The sequence below is a fragment of the Oryctolagus cuniculus genome, chromosome 9 (assembly GCF_051225735.1).
Source record: "Oryctolagus cuniculus isolate XC-2025 breed Fujian yellow rabbit chromosome 9, ASM5122573v1, whole genome shotgun sequence".
Classification (NCBI taxonomy): domain Eukaryota; kingdom Metazoa; phylum Chordata; class Mammalia; order Lagomorpha; family Leporidae; genus Oryctolagus; species Oryctolagus cuniculus.
This window is the reverse complement of record NC_142875.1, coordinates 101,792,428-101,812,053: the sequence shown is the minus strand read 5'-3', so window position 1 is coordinate 101,812,053 and position 19,626 is coordinate 101,792,428. Positions and strand designations below refer to the sequence as shown.

General features: G+C 45.1%; 1 protein-coding gene across 1 annotated transcript; it reads right to left on the bottom strand.

Moving 5' to 3' along the window:
• Positions 1 to 2,012: 2,012 nt before the first annotated feature.
• On the bottom strand, positions 2,013 to 19,390 carry MFAP5 (microfibril associated protein 5). The gene is made up of 10 exons (XM_002712855.6): positions 19,331 to 19,390; positions 18,736 to 18,795; positions 18,058 to 18,093; positions 13,987 to 14,031; positions 13,813 to 13,845; positions 13,387 to 13,422; positions 9,503 to 9,532; positions 7,560 to 7,647; positions 6,574 to 6,647; positions 2,013 to 4,226 (listed from the first exon to the last, which is right to left on the bottom strand). The coding sequence occupies exons 2-10, from the start codon at positions 18,791 to 18,793 to the stop codon at positions 4,114 to 4,116; spliced, it is 513 nt and encodes a 170-aa protein (XP_002712901.1). The 5' UTR covers positions 18,794 to 18,795; positions 19,331 to 19,390; the 3' UTR covers positions 2,013 to 4,113.
• Between the last annotated feature and the right edge of the window lie 236 nt (positions 19,391 to 19,626).

The following is a 19,626-nucleotide window of genomic DNA, read 5'->3' as shown; positions in this document are numbered from 1 at the left end:
CCCCTACCGGGACTAGAACCCGGTGTGCCGGCGCCGCAAGGCAGAGGATTAGCCTAGTGAGCCGCGGCGCCGGCCAGACCAAATCCTTTAATTTCCACATTAAGAAATCCATTCTTGGGGCCTGCACTGTGGCTTACTGGGTAAAGTTGCTGCCTGCAGGACCAGCATCCCATATAGGTGCCGGGTTGAGTCCTGCCTGGCTGCTCCATTTCTGATACAGCTCTGTGCTACGGCCTGGGAAAGCAGCAGAGAGGGTCCCTGCACCCACGTGGGAAACGTGGAAGAAGCTCCTGGCTCTTGGCTTTGGATGGGCCCAGCTCCAGTCATTGCAGCCATTTGAGGAGTGAACCAGTGGATGGAAGATCTCTCTCTCTCTGTCTCTGCCTCTCTGTAACCCTACCTTTCAAATAAATAAATAATTATTTTCTAAAAATCCATTGTTTTGTTTTAAATAATTGCTTTGTATTAAAATATAGATTCCTTGCTTAAAAGGTATTTTTTCAGGGCTGGGTAGTTTTTCAGGCAGCGGGTTAAAGCCCTGGCCTGCGACAACGGCATCCCATATGGGTGCTGGTTCGAGTCCCGGCTGCTCCACTTCCTATCCAGCTCCTGGCTTCAGCCTGGCCAACCCTGGTTGTTGCAGCCCTTTGGGGAGTGAACCAGCAGATGCAAGACCTCTCTCTTTGTCTTTACCTGTCTCTGTAACTCTGCCTTTCAAATAAATAAAATAAATCTTTTTTAAAAAAAGGTAATTATTAGTGTTTACTAGAAAAAGAATAATGTTAATACCTTGAAGAAGAAAAGATTTTCCAATTCTTTCACAGGAGGGAACAAGGAAAGAAAACCAGAGGGCAAACAGCAATAGCAGAGGAGAGAAAAAAATTCTGCCAGTGCAGAGAAGTGCCAGGGAGGTGACTGAGAACAAAGCAATCGACGGAGACTGAGACTAGGGACCTTTCTTAGGGGAAAGTAAAGACTTTAAAGATAAAGAAAGCAAGTTAGAAATTTTGGTTTATGTAGTAAGAAGAGTTGGAAAATATATAAAACACTTTTTAAAAATTATTTATCTCTTTGGGGGAGGGGGAGAGATGTCCCATCTGCTAATTCACTTCACAAATGCCCACAACAGCCGGAGCTGGGCCAAGCTAGAGCTGGAAGCCAGGAACTCATTCGGGGCCTACGATGTGGGTGGGCAGGAGGCACCCAGTGCTGGAGCCAGCACTTGACGTCCCTCAGGGTGTTCATTAGCTGGAACTGAGAGAAGAGCTAGAACTCAAACCAGGCACTCCAACATGGGATCTGGGTGTCTCACACAGAGTCTAGACAGCTGGGCCAAATATCCACCCTGAGAACACTTTTGAATGAGAAATGGCAGAAGAGAGGAATGTGGGGGAGGGCTTGTGACAAAGCAGATTAAACTTGGGACACCTCATCCCATATTAGAGTGCCTAGGGTCCAGTTCCACCTCCATTTCTGATTCAGCTTCCTGCTAATGTGCATTCTGAGAGGCAGCAGGTAACGGCCCAAGTGCTAGGGACCCTGCCACCTCTGAGGAAGACCGGGATCGAATTCTGGGGTCTTGGCTACGGCCTGGCCCAGCCCTGGCTGTTGCAGGCATTTAGAGAGTGAGCCAGCAGATGGAAATTCTGTCTCTTTTTCTCTGTCATTCTGGCTTCAAATAAATAAATAAACTTAGAAAAGAAAAAAGGAAAGAAAACCAGAGGAATTTGATCATTCAAAAGGGAAGTGAGAGTAAAGCGTGAAACTTCACCAAGTTATTGGACGTGGGGGACAGAAAAGGAAACAGGAACCGTATGTGGAAGAGAATAGATCAGCGGGGAATGTTGGAGAACCAGTGGTAAAGTTGTAGCATGAGGGATAGAGAGAGAAATGCAGAGTAGGGAATCTGACCAAGATTGGTACTCACTTTTCAAAGTGGGATAAAAGACCATAAATTAAGGTCTTTTCTGTAAACATAAAAGAGAGAAACAAATAATCAGACCAAAAGCAACTTTATTCTGAGAGATTGGAAAAAATTTATTTTAAAACGTTTAATTTTCAATAGACACAATACAGGCATAAAGGTGTTGTCTGCTGGGAATGTCACCTCTCGTTCAATGTGCAGCAGGTGGGTCAAGTTCATAGGCAGATTCTTTAAAATGATTCTTGGAAATCCTGTGCCTATGAGGCTTCTCTACAGTGGTTACAGTATACATTGAATGCATCTATCTATGAGTACGTTTAATTCTAGAGATGGCAAGGAGTAGTGATGACTTACTTCGGGGATTTTTCTAGCATTTCTCTTTAATCAGTTATGTCAATCCCATTAAGCTAAATTATGTTAATCTCATTATTACTTAATAGTAAGAATCCAACACACATTTAGCTAGTTTTCTCAGCAACGTGAAAGAAATCCAACCCCTATTGTCAGATGCAACTTGTCCCCTAATTCCTCTTGAATTCCCTTGGCTTTTATAGAAAGTTATTGAGTTCTTTAGACAGAAGATTCATAATACATAATTTGTCACTACCATGGGATTTTGTTCAATTACATTGTGGACTGCATCCTTATCCACGATGAGACAGACAAGTTTGTGTGAGTTGGACTGCATCTAGGTGTCAAGAAATATGACTAATGCATTTCAACTCAGAGAACTGAAGAATTAAAAGAAACTTAAACATAAATGTAAGCATTTCATTTTAAAAATGAGATGAATTAAATTAGGACCCAATGAGGCAAAGTGAGTTCTTTGAGTCTACAGGGCTCCTGCTGGGGCCAGGATAAGCATGTGGACTATCTGAGTATTGTGTTTATCCATCTTTCACATTAGCTATTAGGTAAACTTTCTGTTTGCCTATTGAAATTCAGGCTCCGAATCAGGATATTCTGGAAGCCATTTGTACACTGATCTCTGTTTGCATACTTGGTAAGTGGTGAAGATGAACAAGTCTCCACAACTCAAGGAAACACTGACCAATGGTGTGGTTTCACATCAAGTTGTCTAGTTCGCTTTTCGGAGATCAGCTAACCTGTTCAGTAGGCCTTCAGTATCCATGGGAAATCAGTTCCAGGATATACCCCTGATACCTAAATTTTCGGATGTTCAAGTATCATATAAAATGGTATAGTATTTGCATGCAACCTACCCACATCCTCCTGTCTGCTTTAAATCATCTCTAGATTACTTCTTATACCTAATACAGTGTAAATGCTATGTAAATAGTTGTTGACTATATTGTATAGGGAATGACCAGGAAAACCTGTGCATATTAGTACAGATGCAAACTTTTTTAAAAAATATTTTTGGCCCACATTGGGTTGAACCTATGGATGTGGAACCCATGGATGTAGAAGGCCAATTGTGCTGCCATAAGCGATTAAGTAAAGAGGAAATACTTCCTGTCCTGCTTCCTCATTGGACAACTGCGTGAAAAGTTGGACAGGGCAGTGTTGAGTACAAGTTCTCCCCCAAGCTTAGTCCTCTCTCTCTTTAGCCCCTGCCTCTGAGATTAGCAGAGACATTTGGGGTCTTTATATTGCAAGTGTAATCCATGGCTCTGTTGGAGAAACTGTAAAAGCTATTGTTATCTTTCCCATAAAGAAGACCTGCTAGGAAAACTTTAGACAATCTGGCAACATCATGAAGAATAAAAAGAAACACATAAATGACGGGCAGTTATCCAGGAAACTCTTCAAGGGAAAATAAGTGATGGTCTGTGGTTAGCCAGAATAGACAAGGATAGACATCCGAAACTCTGTCTTTAACAGATCCAAATAGTAGAGATTATTAATCTAACATCTAGTCTCCCTTGAAATTGAATGTAGAATGTTTGTATAGAAACCATGTGGTCATCCTTTATCCACTATGTCTATCATATGGGGAAGCAGCAAGACCATGCAATAATATATACGTTGTATTCTGAGTACTGAAAAATGAGATAAATGTTATCTGGGTGAAAAATTAGGGAACAGGGGCAAAAAGCTGGACATTACAAAGGCATTGGCTTAAAAAATACTACTGTGTATGGGTTAGCTGGCGATGGTTGGAGCAGAAGGAATTTCTCCTTCCTCTCACCACGTATTCTTGCTTCTTTCCTCTTCCTTGATGATGATCACAGACCACCGGGTCTCTGCAAATTCACATTTTCGCAAGGAGGAAGTCGGAAGTAGTTGGAGCGGCGGAGTCGCCGAGGGGGCAGACCAGCCATCTGACGGCAAAGCTCATCTAGAAGGGAAACGGAGCACAATGGAAGAGAGTGCAGGAGCACAACAAGGCCTGCATCTAAGGGAAAGAGAAGGCTCCCTAACATGGGGGTGCGAAAAGGTTGAAGAGAAAAAGATCTTGGTTCAACCTCAGCTCTGCCACTTATTGGTCACTTACCACTTACTAGAAAGTCTCTTAACTTTTCTGAATTTCATTATCCCTTTCTGTAAAATTGGCACTAAAATATCCACCTCACCAGTTTATTTGTGAGTATTAAAATGAAATCTTTTATGCAAAGTACCTAGAACAGGTGGCCATTAAATGTTAGTTTCCTGTGTATACCTAGCTCCCAATTCTTCTAATCATGGATCTAGAAAAATGAAGACCAGTCATTCAGTACAAATTTAGGTGTTTACTATGTGCAAACAGCTAACTTGAGTGAGTCCCCAGGGATACCTGAAAGTGCCTAGAGTCCCCAACACTCATCCTAAATCTCAAGGTGCTTCCCTTGCAGGTGGCGTGCACAAAAACAAAGGGGACCAGCAGCAAGTTTCCTTCTGCGAAGTTGACTTCAGCTCTTACTCAGGAGCTCGGCACAAAGCTGGCTGCTGAGTCAGAAAGGCCAGAGTCTGTGGTGTTTTCACCAACCGCAGCCATCGTTCGGGGCTGCCCGTGGGGAAGGTGAGAAGTGTCTCTTCCTACCGTACACGGTCTATAACCACACATGCTGGGCCCTTGTAATTATCCTTATAACATCTTTCTTCTAATGCCAAAATTTCACAATAAACATTGTAAGTGGTTCCTGGAATTGGTGTACTGTTTACAACAGAGTTGATTTCTATTTTTTGTAATTATTATTATTTTTTTTTTATTTGAGAAGCAGAGAGACAGTGTGTGAGAGACAGAGACAAAGATCTTCCATCTGCTGGTTTGCTCCCCAAATGCATACAACAGCTAGTGCTAAGTCAGGCTGAAGCCAGCAGCTGTGAACCCAAAGAGAGTTGCAAGATGGCTGGCAGGGTCCCATCTACCTGAGCCATCACCTGCTGCCTCCCAAGGGGTGTATTAGCAGGAACTGGAATCGGAAGCTGAGCTCTGGAACTTAGGCACTCCAATAGGGGATGCAAGAGTCCTAACCAACATCTTAACTGCAAGGCCAAACGTCTGCCCCATTGTAGCTGATTTCTAAATACCTTGTCAATTTTTTTAATTTGTAGGCCTTGTCCAAACTTACTGCCCCCGAATTAGTGTATGTATGTGTGTGTGAGTGTCTTAGAGTTGTTAGTATGGCTATTAACAAGCAGATGCTATTGTCTGTAACAGCTAACTTGGTTTTTCCCTAGAATGCCAGTGAATAATTACTAAAATGCTTCACAGGGCAGGCATTGTAGCACAGTGAGTCTTTTTTGTTTGTTTCAGGATTTGTTTATTTATTTTAAAAATCAGAGTTACCAAGGGAAAAGGAGAGACAGAGAGAAAGAGAGAGGGATCTTCCATCCACTGGTTCACTTGAAAGTACCTAGAGTCCCAAATACTCCGGCTGAAGCCAAGAGCCAGGAGCTTCGTCCAGGTCTCCCATGTGGGTGACAGGGGCCCAAACACTTGGGCCACCTTCTGCTGCTTTCCCAGGTGCATTAGCAGAGAGCTGGATTGGAAGTGGAGCAGCTGGGCCTTGAACCGGCACCCATATGGGATGCCAACATTGCAGGCTACGGCTTTACCTTCTATGCCACAAGGTAGGTCCCCTGGCACAGTGAGTTAAGCCACAGCTTAGGACATCCACATCCCCTATTGGAATGCCAGTTCAAGTCCCAGCTATTCCACTTCTAATCTGACTCCCTACTAAAGTACTTGGGAAGCAACAGATGATGGCTCAAGTACTTGAGTTCTTGCTACACAGGTGGGAGACCCAGATGGAGCTCCTGGCTCCTGGCTTCAGCCTGGCCCAGCCCTGACTATTGCCACCATTTGGGGAGTGAACCAGCAGATGGAAGATCTCTCTCTCTCTCTCTCTCTCTTTCTCTCTTTCTCTCTTTCTCTCTCCCTCTCCCTCTCTCTCTTTGCTATTCAAATAAATAAATCTTAAAAAATACTAAATGCTTCAGAAGACCTCTCTTTAGGAGTGTGGGATTACAACGTACTTGTACAGGGATCTAGTGATGATTTTCTTAGGGCTGAATTTGTATATTACGCATAATACTTTCCATAGATTGGGTATTTAGGATAACGTCTTGCAGGAGCTGATGGGTGCAAAGGAGGTAGACTCAAGTCCTACTCCAAAACCAGGCTGTGGGTTCATTAGCATCGTGTCTGGATGGTTCTCTTTCATAACAGTCTGTCCCCATTAAATAGCCAGGTGTTTTCTTACCTTTCATAACTTCGTGTTCCTTACAGACAAGACGGGAGCAGATCTCATTGTTGATGATGTACATACGTCGTAAACTGTGACAGTCCCAATGTCATGGCCAAAAAAGAGAGAGAGAAAAGCACCTTGAGAGGGAGAATTTGCCTAGGTGCTAGGTGTGAGAAGCCGCTTCAACCTGTGTTTTCCCCACTCTTCTGTATTCCTGGTATGTATTCCCTTATCTGTACTTAAAATTTTCAGACTTCTTTTTACATTTCCCAGTGGAATTTAGAGGATGCAATGGAATTAATTAATCTTCCTACAGACATTTTGCACACTCTGCCTAGAGTCAAACTCACTACTCCTCCCACTATGTTCTTTTAAAAAAATGTATTTATTTATTATTTGAAAGGCAGAGAGAGAGAGAGAGAAATCTTCCATCCACTGGTTCACTACCCAGAGGACCATAACGGCTGCAGCTGAGCTAATCCAAAACTGGGAGTCAGAAGCTTCTTCTGGGTCTCCCACGTGGGTGCAGGGGCCCAAGGACTTGGGCCATCTTCTACTGCTTTCCCAGCCACAGCAGAGAGCTGGATCAGAAGCAGAACTGCCAGAACTAGAACCAGCGCCCATATGCAATGCTGGCGCTGCAGGCGGTGGCTTTATCGACTAAGCCCCAGCGCCACGCCCCTTGTTCTACCTTCAGAGTTGACTCTTTTTGCTGGAACATCTTTCTATCAGGGAATGGAGTCCACATGCCATACCAGTGTTTCCGTCAGGGCCCTCCTGCCCCCAGCCCCCACTTTCACTTACTTCTAGTGTCTATTAGTGTATCCTCTCTAAACCTCAGCCCACACCCCAGGTTCCAGCCAACACCCCAGGAATAGCTAAGAGGAGTATGCTAAAACTCCGTCAAGGATTGCCATTTCATTGTGGGTGCTCATTAAATAGTCACGGACACAAAAACACTACCGAGGTCGGTGTTTTCTAAACACTCTGGGATCCCGTACCTGGTGAAGCACAGCTGGTGAACACATTGTTTGATTGGGCGATGAACAGAGTAGAGTCTTGTGCAAGCGAACTTCTCATCCCGGCACTCTGAAGAAGTCCAACAACACAAACAAGGAAGTCCAAAGAGGAGAAGCAGAAACAAAAAATTAAAGGGAGCTGGGGCAGGAAAAAAAAAAATACAGAGGAGTCTCCACAGAGGATCTTTGTACAGTGGAGCATGTTCTTCCTGCTCATCAAAAGCAGAGCAACAGAAAATTGGCTAACATGAAATTTAAGTGCTTTTGCACCTGAGAGCAGAAGTGAATAAAAATAATCTCTGAATGTTCTTCTAGGAAAAAAGTCTTTCTAGGATTATCCTGGTGGCAACGTGAAATATATATATTTTTAACTTATTTGACAGGTAGAATTATAGACAGTGAGAGAGAGAGACAGAGAAAAAGGTCTGTGTTCCGTTGGTTCACTCCCCAAATGGCCGCCATGGCCAGCGCTGCGCCGATCCAAAGCCAGGAGCCAGGTGCTTCCTCCTGGTCTCCCATGCGGGCGCAGGGCCCAAGGACCTGGGCCATTCTCCACTGCACTACTGGGCCACAGCAGCGAGCAGGACCGGAAGAGGAGCAACCGGGACTAGAACCCAGTGCCCATATGGGATGCCAGTGTCACAGGCAGAGGATTAACCAAGTGAGCTATGGCGCTGGCCCCAAGGCAACATGAAATATTAAATGGTATTATGAAAACCCCATTCTGAAGAATCAGAATTCTTAAGCAGGTCATTATTTTTCTGTTTAAGTTCTTTTCAACCCTTGTTGCATATCAGAATTATCAGCATATTTTACATATATTTGTATACAGCGAGAGGCAGAGAGGGAAAGAGAGAGATTCTATCTGCTGGTTCATTCCTCAAATGCCCACAATGACTGGGGCTGATATGGGACTGGGCTGGGGCCAAAGCCAGGAGTCAGGAACTCAATCCGATTTTCCAAGTGAGTAGCAGGGACTCAACTACTTGAGCCCATGAACTGCTGCCGCATTAGCTTGAAACCGGAGCCAGGAGTCAGAGCAAGGTTTTGGGCCCAAGTCCTCTGATGTGAGGACCCTTATACTCTGATACTGTGATATGAGATGAGGGCATATTGGTGGGAGGCGGCCCACTAGGCTAAACACCTGCCCTGGGAACATTAATCAAACCATGAAGTCCATGGTAATGTGGGAGTTCCTAAAGTCAAATTGATTTTACCTCCCAACCCGTTAACTAGTAAATGAAGTCAAAAGGTGTTTTAGGGAGACAATTTGTTTGGGGACCATTCAACAGTTTTCTCATCTTGAAGGATAATAGTCCATAAACAGACAAAAAAGAGGGGCCAGTGCTGTGGCACAGCAGGTTAAGGCGCCACCTGCGAGGCTGGCATCCCACATTGGAGTACGGGGTGAAGCCTTGGCTGCTCTGCTTCCAATCCAGCTCTCTGTAATGCAGCTGGGAGTGCAGCAGAGAGTGGCTCAGGTACACAGGCCCCTTCCACCCACATGGGAGACCCGGCTGGAGTTCCGGGCTTCTGGCTTTGGCTTTGTCCAGCCTCAACTCTTATGGCCATTTGGAGAACGAACCAGCAGATGGAAGATTTCTTTCTCTCTATTTTCCCTCTCTCTCTCTGCCTGCTGACTTAATTAATTAATTAATTTTTTAAAAAAGGGAAAGAAGGGATGGGTGTTGTGGTACAACACGTTAAGCCTTGGCTGGGGATTACCTGTATCTTGCATCAGATGGGATTTAAATCTTAAAAAAAAGGAAGGAAGGAAGGAAAAAAGTAAAGGCCACCAAAAATATTCTTTGAGAAAGAATTGGAAGTACACTAGAAGCTATTTCACCAAATTAAGGAACAAGGAGATAAGGAATCCACAGCAAGGAAAATAGCTTCAGAAAAAGAGTTGCGAGAGATACTCATACCTGCGGTGGCATTTTTATCACTGGGCGAGGCTGGAAGGCAGAAGTTGTATTCAGTTACTAGCAGTTCTAGAAGTCACCCTACCTGTAATCATATTAGACATGCCTCCCCACGTGGAGTCCTCCCACATGGAGAACAAATGAGTTAATCATTCTGTTAGTAGCTTCTGGAAGAAGACTTGCATGGGGCTGATTGAACACACACCATGGAAGAGTCAGGAGTTAGGGTGAGTTCTTGTGTTTTTCCTTTCTCTCCTGGAGAGTTGAGAAATTCATTGTATTATGAGTATCTTTGTGAGTCGTGTCCACAGCCAAGTCTAACCTAAGGTCAAATTTCATATGGGCTTGGCTTATGGAACAGAGACCTAGTCATGGAGCTAGATGAGGGTGGAGGGCTTGAACGAGCCAGGGGAGTTACACGGGAAACTGTCATGGATGAGCTGCTGGGAGGATAACAGGAACTGTGATGGGTGCCCTCACCTACCCATGGCTTCAAGGCACGTCTACAGAAACACAAACAGAAATTTTGCAGAAAATGGAATTAAAAGAAAAATTATTTTGATGCCAAAAATTTGGGAAACCGTGCATCGTTTTTTCATAATCTGTAGTTAGCATTAACTTTTTGAAGGCCCCTCACATGCATCAGATTGCAAACTTGCAAAAAATAGGGGCAGGCATTTGGCCTATGCCACTTGGAATGTCTGTGTGTCATATCAGTGTGCCCCATGTTAAGGCCCAGCTCTGTTTCTCCAGTCTCCTGCTAACGCACACCCTAGGAGGCAGCAGGTGATGGCTCATATACTCATGTAGGTCTTTGCCACCTGTGTGGGAGACCTGCAATGATGAGTCCCTGGCTCCTGGTTTTGGCATGGCCTAACACTGGCTGTTGTGGCCATTTAAATGCCCACAGATAGAAGATCTCAGTCTCTCTGCTTTGCTGCCTTTCAAATCACCATATATATATATATATATATACATATATATATATATATATTTGCACCAAAATAAATTCATCTTTTAATTCCATCTTCCTAGAAGTTTTTAAAGTACCCTCCCATATGCTACAAATTCCCAAACCTTATTTCTAACCTACATTTCTCTCCTGAACTCCGGACCTATTAATCGGACCTTTTAATGGAAGACTGGAGTTTTCAATGATCCTTTAAATTCAATACATCTCAGACTGACTTAATGATATTTCCCTTTATCATTCAGGTTGCTCTGCAGTGAACAGTGTCACATCTGCCCATGGCCACATCCAGGAACCTGGATGTCACCTCAACAGCCCCTCTCCTTTACAGCTCATATCTAATTTTCACCACTCCTACCTCGGTTCAGGCTGCCATCTTTAATGGGTAGGACAACAGCATTCTGGCTGGTTTTCCAGGTCCAGACTGATAACAGTCAAATTAATTTCCACTTTGCCCAAGAGGTAGAGCAGGAGGGGTGGCGGGACGGGAGGTGTGTGTGATCTTTTCGATGCACAAATCTGATGAAAACCTTCCTCTCTGAGCTCTCTCTGATCGCTTTCCATTTGCATCCAGAACCATTTGCCCAAATTGGTTTTTCTTTTTTTTAACCTAAAAGTGTGTCCCCCTTTTAATCACTTGGTTCCCTTGCACTTGTCTTTCAGGAAGCAGTTTAGTGTACGTGCCTTCCAGAGGAGCTGTGCCTAATCCCATCGATGAACTTAACCAAGGACTCATTCTGTCTCTTTATTCTTACTCCAATTATAGCACTTCATGGAACTGAATAAACTTATCTGTTCGTTTTTTAAAATATTGTTTATTTACAATACAGAGTTAAAGAGAGGCAGAAACAGAAACAGAGAGAGAGAGGTCTTCCATCCACTGATTCCCTCCACAAATGGCCGCAGTGGCTGGAGCTGGGCCAATCTGTAGCCAGGAACCAGGAGCTTCGTCTGGGTCTCCCTGTGGGTTCAGGAGGCCAAGGACTTGGACCATCTTCTACTGCTTTTCCAGGCAATATCAGAGACCTGGATCGAAAGTAGAGCAGCTGGGACTAGAACCATTGCCCTTATGGGCTGCTGACATCACAGGTGGTGGCTTTACCCGCTATGCCACAGCAATGGCCCCTTATCTGTTCATTTGTCTAACTTGTTTGTTAAACAACAACAAAAATCTGGTGGAAGTTAATTGGTTTTGGGAGCCAGCATTGTGGTGCAGCAGGTTAAGCTACTGCCTACAATGTCAATATCTCGTTATTAGTGCAGGCTGGAGTCATGGCTGCTCCACTTCTGATGCAAGTCCCTGCTAACGCACCTGGGAAAGCAGAGGAAGATAGCCCTGGTGCTTGGGCCCCGGCCACCCACATGGAAGACCCAAATGGAGTTCCAGGATCCTGGCTTCAGCCTGGCCCAGCCCAGGCCACTACAGCCATTTGAGGAGTGAACCAGTGAATGGAAGATCTCTCTCTCTCTCTCTCTCTCTCTCTCTCTCTGTCTCTCCTTAACATAAATAAACACATCTAAAAAAAAAAAAATCAGTCAATGGGGTGGGCACTGTGGCATAATGTGTTAAGCTGTCTCCTGTAATGCAGTATCCCATATGGGCTCCATTCAAGTCCCAGCTGCTCCACTTCCAATCCAGGTCCCTGCTAATGTGCCTGGGAAAGCAGCAGAAGATGGACTGAGTGCTTGGGCCCCTGCACCCATGTGGGAGAACCGGGATGATGCTCTTGGGAGACCCAGATGAAATTCATGGCTCCTGGCTTCAGCCTGGCCCAGCCCTGGCCATTGCAGTCATCTGGGGAGTGAACCAGCAGATGAAAGATATCTCCGGCCGACGCCGCGGCTCACTAGGCTAATCCTCTGCCTTGCGGCGCCGGCACAGCCGGTTCTACTCCCGGTCGGGGCGCCGGATTCTGTCCCGGTTGCCCCTCTTCCAGGCCAGCTCTCTGCTGTGGCCAGGGAGTGCAGTGGAGGATGGCCCAGGTGCTTGGGCCCTGCACCCCATGGGAGACCAGGAAAAGCACCTGGCTCCTGGCTCCTGCCATCGGATCAGCGCGGTGCACCGGCCGCAGCGCGCCGGCCGCGGCGGCCATTGGAGGGTGAACCAACAGCAAAGGAAGACTTTTCTCTCTGTCTCTCTTTCTCACTGTCCACTCTGCCTGTCAAAAAAAAAAAAAAAATCTCCCTCTCTCTCCGTCTCTTCCTCTCTCTCTGTAACTCTGACTTTCAAATACATAAAGAAATCTTTATATATATATATATAAAAGATATATTTAACAGAGTTTTTAAAAAACTTAATAGTTTATGTTTCAAAATTTTTGGTTAACATGTAGTACTTGAAATTTTTATGGGGACAGTGCATTACTTGTATGCAGCATAAGCAAATCAAGCCAAAGCAATCTAACTTCTACTCCTTTTCTTACCTCATAGTGCTTGTTCATTGTAGCTTTTGCCCTGACCCTTAAAAATACTCGGCTTCCTTCCTGTGCCAAGCTCTGTTTTGCTTTCACGTCTGTGAACATGTTATCTCTTCGGGCTGGAAAGCCCATCCCTTACTGGCCCATCTGACTTGCCCCGATTTTTCTTTCAAACTTCAGTTCAAGCATCACTTCTCTTTGAAAGCTTCCCTTTGTCTTTCCCAATATTTGTTTGTCTTGCCTTTACTCACCAAGTCTTGGGAACTTTGGGAGAAAGACCGTATCTTGATAGTTTGTGTATCAAACACCTAGCATACTTTCTGCTTGTTATCGGTTCAAAAATGTCATCCATTGAAATGGCACTGTTGGAAGAATGTGCTACATAAGCTGTAAATCCTGTCTATTTAGGACTCTGCAGTAGCTGCACTGCCTTCTATAATGGGCTCTGGGAAGAGCCAGAAAATAGCACTGGTGGCCCTGGGTCCCAGATCTGAACTCACCCAGGTCATCTGTGGAGGGCTCGATATCAGCCAGAACTGAAAAGGCACAAAACAGCAGGTGTGAGGCGGGCTCTGAATTGCAAGGGGGAAAAGGCAGAGTGGGAAAAGGGAGAATGAAGACACTAGGACAAGGGCAAGGGCGAGGGGAAGGCCATGGCTGGGTTGGTGTATTGTGTCCGAGGATACTGGATGAACGGAAGTAACTGTCAACATACTTTTTTTTTTTTTAAGACTATGAATCCTACCAATATGATACTGATTTCTGGAAGCCTTTATTATCCATGCCTTACTTTAGTTATGAATGCAGTTTGTTCCCTCGTTCCGTTTATCCCATGGTCCCTTAACAACACTCCCACAACCCTTCTATCCATATCATAAATGTGACCGTGAAAAGTCCTTTTTTGAAAGAAGTGCAGTAAAACCTACCTGTTTCATCTGTAGAGGGCTCATTCACCAGATCTGCAAAGGGACAAGACAGGAGATGAGCGAGGCAGGGAGGAAGGAACCAAGAAAGAACGAGGACGATCTGAAAGGAGACAAGAAAGATGGAAGGTCTGCTGGGAAGGCAGAAGGGCGGGTCACAGACAGGACACAGCTTACTGGGATCATCTGTGAACGTTTCTGGAGTTGTTTGAGTCACATCATCTGAGGAAAAAAAAATCATAAAGCTTACTATGAGCACTCCCACCCTTGCACTCCCCAAAAGTGAAATTGAACCCAGATATCCTCCATCTGCTGGTTCACTCCCTAGATGGTCACAACAGCTGAGGCTGGACAAAGCCAAAGCCAAATCCAAGATCCCAGAATCCAGCTGGGTCTCTCATGCACTTGAGCCACCCCCTGCTGCATTCCCAGGCACATTTGCAGGGAGCAGGATTGGAAGTGGAGCAGCCAGGACTGGAACCAGAATCCATATGGGATACTGGCATCCTGGGAGGTGGCTTAACCCATTATGCCACAATAGATAAACTTAAAAAAATAGTAGAAATTCCAAGTAACAGCACTTCCGAAAACAAATCATGTCTATGTTTAAAAAATAACAAAACACTGTTAACATTTACTCTAATTTTTAAATTTTAGATAAATATTTTATTTGTATATATTTAAGGTGTAACATGATGTTTTCATATACATGTACAAAGTGACACGATTACTACAGTCAAGAAAATTAACATAGTTGCTTTTAAAAATTATTTATGTGTTTGTTTTTATTTATTTGAAAGACAGAGAGACTGAAAGAGAAAAGAGAGACAAAAACTGATATTCCATTCACTGATTCACTTTCCAAATGCCACAGCCAAGACTGGGCCAGGCTGAAGCCAGGAACCAGGGACTTGATCCAGGTCTCCTCTATGGGTGTCAGGTGACCCAAGTCGGTGAGCCATCACCTGCTGTTTTCTGGGTATGCATTAGCCGGAAGCTGGAATCAAGAGTAGTTCGGATTCGAACCCAGGCTGTAAGATGCAGGCATCCCAAGAGGCATCTTGCTGCATCAAATACCCACTCAAAATAGTTACCTTCAGAGGCCAGCGCTGTGGCATAGTGGGTAAAACCGCTACCTGCAGCGCCAGTATCCCATATGGGCACCGGTTTGAGTCCCAGCTGCTCCACTTCCGATCCAGCTCTCTGCTATGGCCTGAGAAAGCCATAGAAGATGACCCAAGTCCTTAGGTCCCTGCACCCACGTGAGAGACCCAGAAGAAGCTCCTGGTTCCTGACTTCAGATCGGCACAGCTCCAGCCATTGCGGCCATCTGGGGAGTGAACCATCAGATGGAAGACTCTCTGACTCTCTGTAACTCTGCCTTTCAAATAAATAAATAAATAAATAAATATTTTTTTAAAAAAGTTATCTTGTGTGTGTATGATAAGAGCACTGAAATCTACTTTCTTAGCAAATAATATTTAAATATGTATTTGGTAAATAATCCATCTACAAGTATTTTTCCACGTAGTTTATAGTCATAATCCATTCTGCCCACTAGGGGTCAGCAAACCCACATAGTTTGATTAGACATTCTAAAATTTCAATTCTAAAGGTCAAATTTAAATTTGAGCAAAAACATTTTTAAAACAATGTGTCAGAGTTATCAATAATTGTAGGAAAGTTTATTCATTTCATAGGAGTTTCCTCTACTTACCTTAACTTTTTGTTTATTTTTTCTTTTGCTTGCCTTTTTTTTCTAAATTCTGAACAGAAATTCATCAGACTAGACAAAAACAACCTCTTTAACACTCAGTATAAGCTTTCTTATTTCAGAACACTTTTTCTAAATTTTTAATTTTATTTATGTTGTATGCTATTTGAACAGCAGAGAGAGAGAGAGAGAGAAATGGAGACAAAGTCAGACAGAGAGATCTATATGCTGGTTCATGTCCCAAATGCCTGCAACAGCTGGGGCTGGGCCAGGCCAAAGCCAGAAGCCAGAGACTCAGTCCGAGTCTCCCATGTGGACAGCAGGGATGTAAGTACTTGAGCTGTCACTTACTGCCTCCCTTTGTATTAGCAAGAAGCTGGAATTGGGTGTGGAGCTTGGGACTTGGACCCAGGTACCCTGATATGGATGTGGACATTCTAGGCAGCGTGTTGACATGGCATCCAACGCCTGCCTGCCCCAGAACAATTCGTGGTCAGGTCTGTGCTCATCCAATGGCATATGTGAAAAACCACTGACCTGAGTCATTCTGGAGCCTTGTAAGAGGGAACTGGAGCCTCTCCAGGGTGCAGCCCAGTTTCCCTCCATTGTGTCCTTTCTCCAGAGGCCTAGCTGCATTCCAGCTCAGCCAAGCATGGAAACAGGCAGGAAGCAATGGGAGGGCGGAGGACTTCTGAGCTGTCTCTGAGACCTCAGCATCAGCCGCTGCCCTTCTGCCTGTCTCTCAACGTAACCACCTTTTCTATGAGCTTCCACCAGAAAAATGTTCTAGCTTGGACTCGGGAAGTTCTCCGTAAAGGACATAAGACATTTTTATCATAATTTACAATATTCCAGCTAGAAAAGCATCCTACAGTCATAAACCAGGATTGTCAGCCTTCAAACTGCTTGGAGAAATCAATCCAGATTTTTAGTTTTGCTGCACTATGACCTTTAGCAAGAAATACACATTCGGTGATGCGTCATCGCGTCTGTAAAACTGAGACAGGGGCAGGTATTTGCTATGGCAGTGGAGATGCCTCTTGAGATGCCGCGTCCCGTATCATCCCTCATCAGAGTACCTGAACTGGAATCCCGGCTCTGCTCCCAATTCCAGCTTCCTGCCAAAGTGCACCCTGGGACACAGCAGGTGATTGCTCAAGTGGTTGGGTGACCACTATCCATGTGGGAGACCTCGAGTGGGTTTTAGGCTCCTGGGTTTGGCCTGGCACAGCCCTAGATTTTGTGGGCATTAGAGGAGTGAACCAGCAGATGGGAGACTGTCTGCCTCTCTCTATTTGCCTTTTCAATAAAATAAATACTTTTTAAAAAGTGAAACAAGTTGGGGCTGGTGTTGTGGCACAGCAGGTAAAGCCACAGCCTGAGATGCTGGCATCCCATTTGTTGGTGAGTTCAAATCCCAGTTGCTCCATTTCCAATCCAGCTCCCTAATGTGCCTGAGAAAGGAGGAGATAAACCAAGTTCTTGGGTCGCTGCACCCATGTGGGAGACCCGCATGAAGCGCCTGGCTTCAGTTACAAATTTATTGGTCTGGAAATAAATACAAATATCTCATTAAGAAACTCCTCTGGAAAGGCTAGACACATGGTTTCTGGTCCACTCTGGGCCATTCTGGACCTGACCCCCAACCTTTCTGCACAAAGCCGGGGTACGTCCCCTGGGGGGGTAGGTGGCAGGTAAACTGAGGCACGGCCTCTCCAGTCACCTGGGAAGCTTGGCCGCTTTCTTCTACCAGCCCCGAGCCATTGTGTCCATATAGGGAGTGAACCAGGGCATGGAAGACCTCTCTCTTTCTCCCTCTCTCTTTTTCTTCTCTCTCTGTAATTCTGTCTTTCAAATAAATAAATAAATAATTCTTTTTTTTAAAAAAAGTGAAATAAGTTTATAAACTAATACTTTACTCATGCAAAACACATATAATGCACTCTGATATATTTATTCTAATGTATATTAATTCATTTTTTAAAATTCTAGTTGTGACCCACTAATTGATTTCACCACCCCTTACTGGGTTGTATACTACGGTCCTCAATCCACTAACTCTCATGGCTCTGGAAAAGGAAAGAAATACAGTGACACTTTGTTAAATGCCTTGAGCAGGGTGGAGTTTTCTTATCAGGCTGAGGGCGCCAAAGCTTCTGCGTTTGTCCGGCTGCACCACAGGTTTCTCTGTAGTGCTGAGATGACTTCTTACTCTGTGCATTCTAGTTTTTCCTCTGCTACATGGATAGGAAAATGCATCTAGAAGGATTGCTGGGCATTTTCTGAGTGAGATGAGAAATGTCTAGGGGCATTTAGAAGCAAGAGATGGGCATGGAGGAAGTTTTTCGTTAGTAGGGAAGAAAGACAAGAAGGTTTGATGAATGAGGGAGTGGGATTGTGGATGCTGGTACAGCAGATGGCATTTCCCGTAAGTTGGTAATGTCTCCCTCGGCCCTAGGTCAGACTCTACTTCTGCTCTTCTACTTCAGCCTGGGGAGAATCCCAGCACAGCCCACCCCCAGGGCTTTACCTACCTCCTCTCTGACCATTGACACCCAAGCGCATCCATTCTGTAGCAAAGGAAGGGGAAAGAAGATGTGAGTGCGTCCAGCTCTACACCGCGTAACCCTTGCTGAGACAAACCAGAAAATCACGGAGGAACGATTGGACTTTTTCTTTATGTTTTCTTCCTCAAGACTCAATACAGAATTAGCCTTTTAATGCTGTGCACAAAAAACTGGCGGGGATAGAAACAAGTTCTGGAGGACAAAGGCCTGTCCGGCTATGCCCTCACTCAGGAAGCCCCCTTGCCTGTGGGGTCCTGTTCCACAGGCAGGTCCAGCAGTCTTGCAAGCATGTGCAACCCTGCTAGTGCCACAGCCTCCCCGCAGGCTATGCTGTTGCACAAGGCTGAAGAATTAGTCTCTTAGCCTGTGCCTGGCCTAAAGAGAGAGAAAAAATAGCATACCGTTACTTTAAAGTTCAAGGTTTGATTTCTGCGGCCAACATTCTAGCTGGATCCTGTGAACCCTGCGAAGGGCACTTCTCTGGCTTGTGCACAGACGGGATCTGTGTCTTGCACGCCTGTGACTCTGCTGGTGTGGACCTCTCCTCCTGCTCCCCTTCAGCCTTGCTACATCCTGCCTCCCAACCCACTCACACCGCGGAGAGGCGGACGTGTTAGAGAGAAACCCATACAAGTAGGGACTCACCAGCGGGGATGAGGAGTGCGGTGAGGAGCAGCAGCACCTTGGGGCCCAGGAGCAGCATGTCTAACGGGACAGGGGGGAGAGAGAGTGAGAACTCAGGGGACACCAGCACATCACATCTGGGGAGAGGCACCCCAGGCCCTCGGTCTCTCTGTCTTCTCAGGAGCTTTCTTGGTTTCCCCTTAGGACTCAAATGCTTTCTCTCCTATCTCATCTTTCCCTCAAAGTTTATTGCTTCTTCCAATCTGTTCTCTGGTCACTCATCTTAGTCTCGTTCTTATCATTCCCGTCTACCAAGCTAGAGGGAATTCTATATTCTAAATCGTCCAGCTTAGCCCCACCCCAGACCTTTTACCCCTATTGTCTTATCTTCCTTCTTATGCCCATGTCTTATATCATCTGCCCATCTCAGTGTCTCTAGTCATTTGAATGATAACTACAGGAGTTTGTCTTGCTCTATCCAAGTTCAGTGTCATTCCCATTCCAGCTATCTCCAGCCATGCAACACGCACACACACACAGGCACAAACACACTCACACTTACATTCACACATATTCTTTCTCTCTGTTTAGAGTTTTATGTAAACAAATAACTCACTGCGGTGCTCTGTGCTCTTTCTGCTCCTTTGTTTGCTGAACGTGTCTCTCTCCTTCTCACACTGTTCCACGCTGGCTGGAGAATAAGAGGAACAAAGCCACTCCCTGGGTTGGACTTCAGATTTGGCCTCCTCTGATATAATGAGATGAGGGAGAGCAAGGGAGAGGGAGAGAGCGAGCGAGCCAGGCTAGAGGCGTAGAATGCAGTGTTCCAATAAGGCTGGAATGAGAAGGGAGGTGGGAATTAGCAGTTACTCACACCCTCATTCCAAAGGCTGTGAGAGATCTTGCTGCTCC